Here is a 9,035-nt window from a genome sequence, read left to right on the forward strand (position 1 = left end):
TGTAAAGTTGTTTGAGTTCCTTATATATTCTGGATATTAATCCTTTGTCAGATGTATATTTTGCAAATACTTTCTCCCACTCTGTTGGTTGTCTTTTTACTCTGTTAATTGTTTCTTTTGCTGTGCAGAAGCTTTTTAGTTTGACATAATGCCATTTGCTTATTTTACCTTTATTTCCCTGTGTTTTGGGCATCCTATTAATGAATTCTGTACTCACTCCTACTTCCTGGAGTGTTTCCCCTATGTTTTCTTTAAGGAGTTTTATTGTTTCAGGATGTATATTTAATTCTTTAATCCATTTTGAGTTGATTTTGGTGAAAGGTACGGGTCTAGTTTCATTCTCCTACATATGAGTATCCAGTTTTCCCAGCACCACCTGTTGAAAAGGCAGTCTCTTCCCCAGTATGTAGATTTGCTGCCTTTGTCAAAGATCAGATGGCTGTAGGTGCATGGATTGATTTCTGGATTCTCTATTCTATTCCATTGATCCGTGTGTCTATTTTTATGCCAGCACCATGCTGTTTGGGTTATTGTAGCTTTGTAATATAGTTTTAAAAGGCAACTTTAAACAAAAAACTGGTTAAAGTTGCCACAGAAAGAACTGCCCTGCAGTCATGGTAACAAATAGGCAAACAGAACCTGTTTTAAATCTATCCAATCAATCAATGACCACTGGCCTCACTCATCAACCAGCCTCATCCTTCTGTAACACAGCCAGTCAGAGACAAACTCACTATAATAGGCATGACCCCCAGTGCCAACCAATCAAGCAACAGTCTCAGTCACTCGAATAACCATATTGCACAGATGATGTCAACCCACTTATGTCTCTGTAAGTGCCAGTCCTTCTACTCTACTCTGCCCAAAACCCCATACAAGATCAGCAGGCTGCTCTGTCAGAAAAGCCTGTGCCTGACCACCACAGCTGTCTCACTATAAAAAGCAACAAATTCCAATTCTGTCTTTTTCTTTCAGATACTGAAGTCTCATAATGCTTTGGTAAGAATGTATTAAGTTCATTAATTTACCACCCTAAAAGTAAATGAAGTTGTCAATTCCTTTGATCCATTTTATCACAACTAAAACTATCACAAATACCAGTAGAAGGATAAATAGTGAGTAACCCCAATATCAGGCTTTTCACCTGAAGTGAAAAAACATTAATATAGAGAATATAGCTTATTAGAAAGAACCAAAGGAATCTAAAATATGCATGTAATTGCTAGGTACAGAATAGTCAGAATGGACCCATATCAAACTTTTTCTTAAGTAAGACCGAGTCTAATGTTCAAAACAACAGACCCAGGGTAAACTCCATTCACTAATTTAATAAACTCTTATTGAGCAGCTGCTGCTTCTAAGTGAGGCCTTTTTCTAGGCACCGAGAACACAGAAGTAACAATGGAAAATGCTACTCCTGAGTGAAGTGAGTGCACAATAACCATGAACGCCACAGGGAGGTGAGACACACAGTATGTGAGGGGAGAAAAGCGGAAGCAGGGAAAGAACATTTATATGTGTTGTAGGGGAGGGATGCTGGAAATCTTAGAAAGGCCAGAAAAGGTCTTGCTGAGAAAGTGGCTTTTCAGTAAAAAACTGAAGGAATGGAAGGAGCAAGCCAGGAGGAGATGTGAGGCAAAAGCATTCCAGGCAGAGTGAACTGCCCAGTACCGTGGTATGCCTGGGGTGTTTAAACAGTAGTAACAAATTTAGTGTGACTGGAGCAGAGCGAAAGGGACAGAAAAAGAGAAGCTTCAGCCAGAGAGAGAACAGAGGTCAGATCATGCACTGCTCTGTAGGTATTAGGAAAATTCTGGCATGCACTCTGGGTGAAATAGGAGGCAATAAGAAGAGTTTGAGCAGACAAATGACAAAATTTGACTTACATTTTAGTGGGTCTGCTACATAAAGAATTGATGGGAAGAAGATTTAAAAAGAAACAGGACGACCAGTCAGAAGTCTGTTACACTCATCTAGACAGTAGATGATGCTGGCTTGCACATGGAAGATGGGACTGCCTTCTGGAGATATTTTGAAGGTAGATTTGCTGACAGATTAGATGTGAGAGGTACGAGGGAAGGATGAGTCAAGGATGACACCAAGGTTTTTGCAGAGAAACTGGAAGAACTGCCATTAACTCAAGTAGAAGGACTACCTGAGCGGCACATATGAAGAAGAGGGTCAGTAGCTCAGTTTTGGACCTGTTAGGTTTCTGATACCCAATTGCTAACGAAAGAGAGACGTCAGGTAGGCAGTCTGATATATAGGTCTGGAATTAAGAAGAGAGATCTGGGATTAGAAATTTGGAAATCAATAGCACATACAAGACAGTAAAAGTCATGAGAAAGAAGATCAAAGAATGAGCCCCGGGAAACTCCTATGTAAAAGGTGGCAGTCGAGGAGACACAAGCAAACAGACTAGGATGGATGGGCTGGAAAATTAGGGGGAAAACCAGGTGAGCCACCGATATCCTCAAAGCCAAGGGAAGAAATCGTTTTGGAGGAGAGAGTTTTCCATTGGGTCAAATATTGCTGAAGTAAAATGAAATCTAAGAAATTATGTCTAGATTTATTAAAGTGAAAATCACTGGTAACCTTGAGAAAAACAATTTTGGAAGAGCGGTGTGAGTGAAAATTACTGGAGTGAGTTCAAGAGTGAATGGAAGGAAAATGTGAGTCAGTGAGTAGAGACATTTCTTTCAAGGACATCACAGCAACCTGACATGATCACAGAACATGTAATTTTCTCCTTGTTTAGCTGTATTCTTGCTCCTTACATAATGATTATGTAGTATGTTTGTAACACTTCGAAGTTTTTTTTTTTGATTGTGTGCACGTGGCACTAAAAAAAAAAAAAAAGCCAACCAAGGTGTTAAACAATCAATTCATAAAATTATAGAACTAAAAGACCCCTTGAAAATGTCCTGGTTGTATATTATGTAAGGTGATTACCACATTACTCATGCTTACAAAGAAAGACCACAGAAAGAAAGCTTCAAGGGCAGTATTGCTTGCTCAATGAAAATCATCTAACTCTAGGATATTTAATACTAGTCAAATACACAAAGTAATTAATCATATTAAATAATACTGAATTCTATAACAGGACTAAAAGGGAAGAAAGGCAGAAAATAAATATTTCATAAATCGAGTTTTTATAAATTGTATGAGGTCAGTTGTTGAAACATATAGTGTGGTGTGTAGAGAAATGTATTATCTTCAAAAAGGAAGGACAATGGCAGGCATGCAGGGTATCTTTAAAGAGATCTACTGCATTCGCAGCACCTTCATTATGGCACAAGGGTCAGCAAATTAGTGTCTGTAGAGCAAAGTCAGCCCACCGCCTGTTACGGTAAATAAAGTTTTACTGGAACACGTCCATGTCTATTTACTTATTCTCTATGAAAGATTACAGACTATAAAATCAGAGACCTAACAGTGTCTGTAGAGCAAAGTCAGCCCACCGCCTGTTACGGTAAATAAAGTTTTACTGGAACACATCCATGTCTATTTACTTATTCTCTATGAAAGATTACAGACTATAAAATCAGAGACCTTATGGTCCACATAGCCTAAAATATTTACTATCTGACTCTTGACAGAAAAAGTCTGCCAAACCCCCATTTAGTAGATCAAATATCTTTTGATGTGTTTTAGTAGGTTTTACCCAATACATAGAAAGACATCACATGTATCCTATTCTTTCTTTACCACTATGGACCCCATGTGCAGTGCCTTGGCAACATTCAGATTAATATGAGTGTCCAATACCTGAACACTTACGCATTGGGAACAAAAAACAAGAATCCAATAACTAACAATTTTGTTGGTAAAAGTTTATAAAGGGCCACTGAAACATGTAGCTTCCTTTTACAACTCAGCAGATACTACAAATATACTAACAAAATTTGCTTGAGATGCATCACCAAACTAAATGCTTTAAGTATATTTTAATTGTGGAATAATGAGTATACTATAGATCTAACCTCATTTTTTTTCAATGGTTGCATACTGCAGTACTTTACGGGTATGACAATTTAACTATTTCCTTATTGATGGGTATTTGGACTATCACCAAATTTTTGATATAACAGTGATACAATAAACAGCCTTAACATACATATATTATATATCCTATATATATTCCATATATAGACCTACTGCATTTTATATAAAATATATAATAAATGTCCATAACATGTGTCTGTATGTGTTTACAGAAGTTGTGTTTTCCTGTAGGATCTAGGCTCATAGGTGAAGCTGTTAGGATAAAAGGATGATATATACTGTATTTGAAATTTTGATACATGCTACTAAACTACCCTTCAAAAAGGATTTACCAATTTCATTTACCAACACTATATGAAAAGTCTTTTTCCTCACATTTGCTGGTTGTTTTTTCATAAAATATGTATCACTGTGAATGGAAAAAACAATGGTAACTCATTGCTTCTTAATTTGCATTTTTCTCATTACCAGGCAAGGTTTAATATCCCTAGTAAAAGTATAAAATTTGTTCATGGTCAATATTAGCTCAAATATTGGTCAATGGACACAAAGAATAATTGCGTACTGTAATGATGAATTAGCTAACTACACTGATCTAACCACCACACATTCTACACAATTGCTGAAAATCAACCTTGTACCCCACATGTAGGTATAATAAAAAAATTTTTTTTTTAAACAATTAGTTTTATAAGACAGTAATAATGATCTACCCTTATAATTGCCATAGGCTTACCTATCATACTCTTCATTGTCCTCACTGGGAAATTGCTGGTTATCAGCTCTTCCATTCTTTCCGTGTTGAATTAATACATTATCATCATCAGCAGCAGCAGCACCATCATACAGGTTTTCTGATATTTTCATTTCATTAGTTTTGTGATTCTTTTCTTCATCAACCTTTAATGAAAGTTACTTACTAAAGATAATTACTATTACTTTATTCAATAAAAAGAACTTTGTTTTCATTAATTTTATCACTTGATTAAGTTTAATTGTCATGATTTTAGTGAATACAATATTTTTGTGCTTACTTTAATTTTATCATTACAGGTCATTGAAATCTTTGTAAATTCTGCTTCATTCAGGGTTTTCCAAATTTCAGAAAAGGCCCTTCTTAATTTTCTGCTCTTATTCCCATCTACTCTTTGCTATCTAAAGTGTTCACCCGTTTGACTATCACAAAAGAGAAATAAGAAGACAAAGACATCACATGTATCCTATTCTTTCTTTACCACCTGAATTTCACATCAAACAGCCAGATGTTGAGATGACTTTCATACATGAAAGCACAATAAACAGATTAGTCGGGCTGAGTATATTCACTGCAACTCGCAAGGTTAAATACATTAATATATCCATTCTCAGTCATTGCTTGCTTCCCACTGTATTCCCATTTTATGCTTTAAGTAAATGCATTTTATCTTTAAGCCAATAAAAGAAAGAAAAAAAAAAACCGAGAATATATTACACCCTTTCAGCAATCTTTTTCATGCTTATCCTGGTTCAGAAGGTCACATGATATATGACCAAATTAGCTTCCCAGTTCAAATGCCAATTGGAAGACTGACAGACTTAGGTTGACTAAGGAACAAAGACTATGAAAATGTTTGGGGGCTTTTTTGGAACTCCTATTGTTAAGTGAGCAGAAATAATCTATTTCTAGACACAATTACTTATTTAGATAGCCCTGTTATACACATGAGTTTTTCATAAGTAGAAAATCAGAATAAATCAGATAAGTGACAAAGAGAAAAAACAAAGAGTAACAGCAAGTCAACCTCTACCTCTTCTTGAACTTGATCTTTATCCAAAGCCAGGAACTCGACTTGGGACCTGCCTGTCTCACTCTTAAACTTTTGCATATCTTGCTGCAATTCTTCACTTAGACATAATTTTGATCTTCTGTCACTATGTGGTGGAGAAGAATTCACATTTTCTAATTCAGGTTTCATGCTTTTGAAATTATCATGCAGTGGCTTCTGGAACATGTCCTGTGTCTCTTTTTCTTTCTTGTAAGGGTCTGTATCAGCAGAAGGACTATGTCTTTTTATTTGAAACACAGACTTCACTTTTTTCCAGTGCGTAAGCCACACATCAAAAAGGCTCTTTGGATCCCTAGACTGGGGCACATGTCCAGTGTCTAATTTCCCATTACTGGTGTTCTGGATCATATTTTCTGTCATTTGCATATCAAACTCTTGGTGTTCCTTTACTTCAACGAGGCTCTTTGGGTCCCTAGACTGCGGCACATGTCCAGTGTCTAATTTCCCATTACTGGTGTTCTGGATCATATTTTCTGTCATTTGCATATCAAACTCTTGGTGTTCCTTTACTTCAACGAGGCTCTTTGGGTCCCTAGACTGCGGCACATGTCCAGTGTCTAATTTCCCATTACTGGTGTTCTGGATCATATTTTCTGTCATTTGCATATCAAACTCTTGGTGTTCCTTTACTTCAACGAGGCTCTTTGGGTCCCTAGACTGCGGCACATGTCCAGTGTCTAATTTCCCATTACTGGTGTTCTGGATCATATTTTCTGTCATTTGCATATCAAACTCTTGGTGTTCCTTTACTTCAACGAGGCTCTTTGGGTCCCTAGACTGCGGCACATGTCCAGTGTCTAATTTCCCATTACTGGTGTTCTGGATCATATTTTCTGTCATTTGCATATCAAACTCTTGGTGTTCCTTTACTTCAACTGTAACCACTTCTGGATTCCTTCCTTTTTTATTTTCTGTATCACTATAAAAATTCTCCTCATTTGTGTTAAAAACATACTCAGTGTCTAGTTTGTTATCGTTTTCACCATCTAATTTATTTTCATTTAAATAAAGCTTAGAAGATGACTGGCAAGTGTATTCTGTGGACCCAGAGTGTGAATGAGATGGAAAGATATCTTTGAGACTGGGGTCTTCTTTTTGTTCAGGAAGTGCCTGGAGTTCTACAGAGATTCCAAGTACATTACTTCCCACACAATCAACTATATCTTTTGTCAAATTAGAGGGTATTTCCTTTAAATCGGCTCCTCCTTTAGAATTATCATGTAGTGGCTCTTCCTCAGGACAAGCAGTAATTTTGTATTTTTCACACATTTCACCAAACCTCTGGTTTAACTCATCGGTGATAAATTTTGAGTTATTCTTCCACTCTAATTTTTCTTCTTGAATTGACATTTCCTCATAGTTTTGCATGAAAGGAGGTCCTGAATATACAGATACATCCTCTCTATTACAATCCTTATTCATTTCTGGTTCTTGAGACATTTTTTGCACCTGAAAAAGTGGGAGATAAATTTGCTTGGTTTGATTCAAAGATGTCTTTTCTGTAAGGGTGCACATTTTCAAAGTAACTTTATCCTTAAATAATCAAGGATGAACAAAGAAAAATTAGAAAATAGCTAATTATTTAATGGCTAGACTTCTTAATCTATGTTTAGCTATCCATAAATCATTGCATGTAACTAAGATGTGAAAAATAATTTGCCTTAGGCTAAAATAGGAGAAAAACATGAGTCAACAGTTTTGTCACTGTTTCTTTCGACTAACCTTAATTCATTATGTGTTAAATCTACCAAAAATGAATTAGTAGATGACTGTTAATACCACAAAGGTTCCTCCCTTAAAAAGACTTTATATCACTATACCAGAAATATTGAGCCCAGACAGTGGAGTTAAGTAATCTCTCTAAAGATAAGTAACGGGAAAGTACAGCAACTTAATGAGGGGTCAACATCCACACCAATTAGAAAGAAAAGTAAATTCTTAAATTTAAATTCAAATTATACACTGTGATAGTGTTATACATCTATATAGACTATCTACTAAAGTCCCATTCTAAAACAGTCTAATGTCCACTAACGACAGTGGATACAAATATTTTAGAAATATTTATTGATTTCCTCCATGGAAATGAAATGGGTTAGAAAGTTATTGTACATATCCTAACACCTTTCTTTTCTGGAAGGTATGATTCTCTTAACAAGCAGTTGGGTTGATTTTATGGCCCCATACACTCCCTAAATGTAGACACTGAAGTCAATTAGAAACCACAAGGAGGAACAAATCTTTAATCTTTGTTTTAGTGATCGGCAATATGAAAATACAAATTTTGAACAACTGGGGGTGACTGCTCCTCAACATGAATCCAAGTCAGTGGCCATAACATTTATATTGTTTATAATTTCAACTGCTTAATTATATAATTCAGTATTTCATGTTACCTTCTTTAACATGTAAGGAGGTTATAAAAATGGAAGGCCAAACAATATTCAGAAAAATTTTTCCCTCACCTTCAAGAATAAAATTTAGCTATAAGTTAGTATAGACTCTAAGAATATTTAAAGTTTTATAAGTAATTAAAATGTTTTTTAAATTAAAGATTAAATAATCAATTACAATTTAGTCATTCTAAAAGGCAAGCCCAAAGGTAATTCATTTGGACTATGCTACATTATTAAAGCAAAGCAAACAAAATTCAGCCAGAAATTTAAATTTACATTTTTACTCACCTGTGGATGCTTACTTTCACTTCCATCAAGCCTTTCTTGCTCTTTGTCTGCTGTCATTTTAAAGTCTTGTTCTGCTGACAAACCTATATATTTAGTTAAAAAGAATTATAAAGAATACTGAAATAAACTATATCACTGTAAAAAGAGATGGAAAACAACATTTATGAGTATTTTACAAATTGAGTGTTGAAATGAAGCTTAATCTAGCTGAATATTTACCTCTTTCAAAAATACATCTAATCATCCAAGTCATCAACAAACCACTTGGGGAGTCACTAGCTGTCACCAGGTGAAAGGCATATAAACATCTCAAAGATTCATTCACAAATTCACCAACCCAACATAAGTGAACAGAACCATCAGAAACAAAGCAAAATTTAAAAATACTGCAGAAATGTATAATACTGTACACCATTCTCTGCCTCATCAATGTAACTTTTCTGGTCCATTGTTAATGTTTTCAAAAATTACTGTTGCTTTTTACACTTTATCAGTGTACATTCTGTTCCTTTTATAT

The 9,035-nt window shown here is 35.4% G+C and overlaps 1 protein-coding gene across 1 annotated transcript in view; it reads right to left on the minus strand.

Annotated features, from left to right (window-relative positions):
• Positions 1-9,035, minus strand: part of LOC103605705 (putative coiled-coil domain-containing protein 144C) — a 49,394-nt gene that overhangs the window by 17,487 nt on the left and 22,872 nt on the right. Inside the window, 3 exon segments of the mRNA XM_008590333.1 lie at positions 4,745-4,908; positions 5,796-7,283; positions 8,519-8,601. Coding sequence (XP_008588555.1) covers positions 4,745-4,908; positions 5,796-7,283; positions 8,519-8,601 — 1,735 coding nt within the window.

The sequence above is a fragment of the Galeopterus variegatus genome, unplaced genomic scaffold, assembly GCF_000696425.1.
Source record: "Galeopterus variegatus unplaced genomic scaffold, G_variegatus-3.0.2 Scaffold6001, whole genome shotgun sequence".
Taxonomy (NCBI): domain Eukaryota; kingdom Metazoa; phylum Chordata; class Mammalia; order Dermoptera; family Cynocephalidae; genus Galeopterus; species Galeopterus variegatus.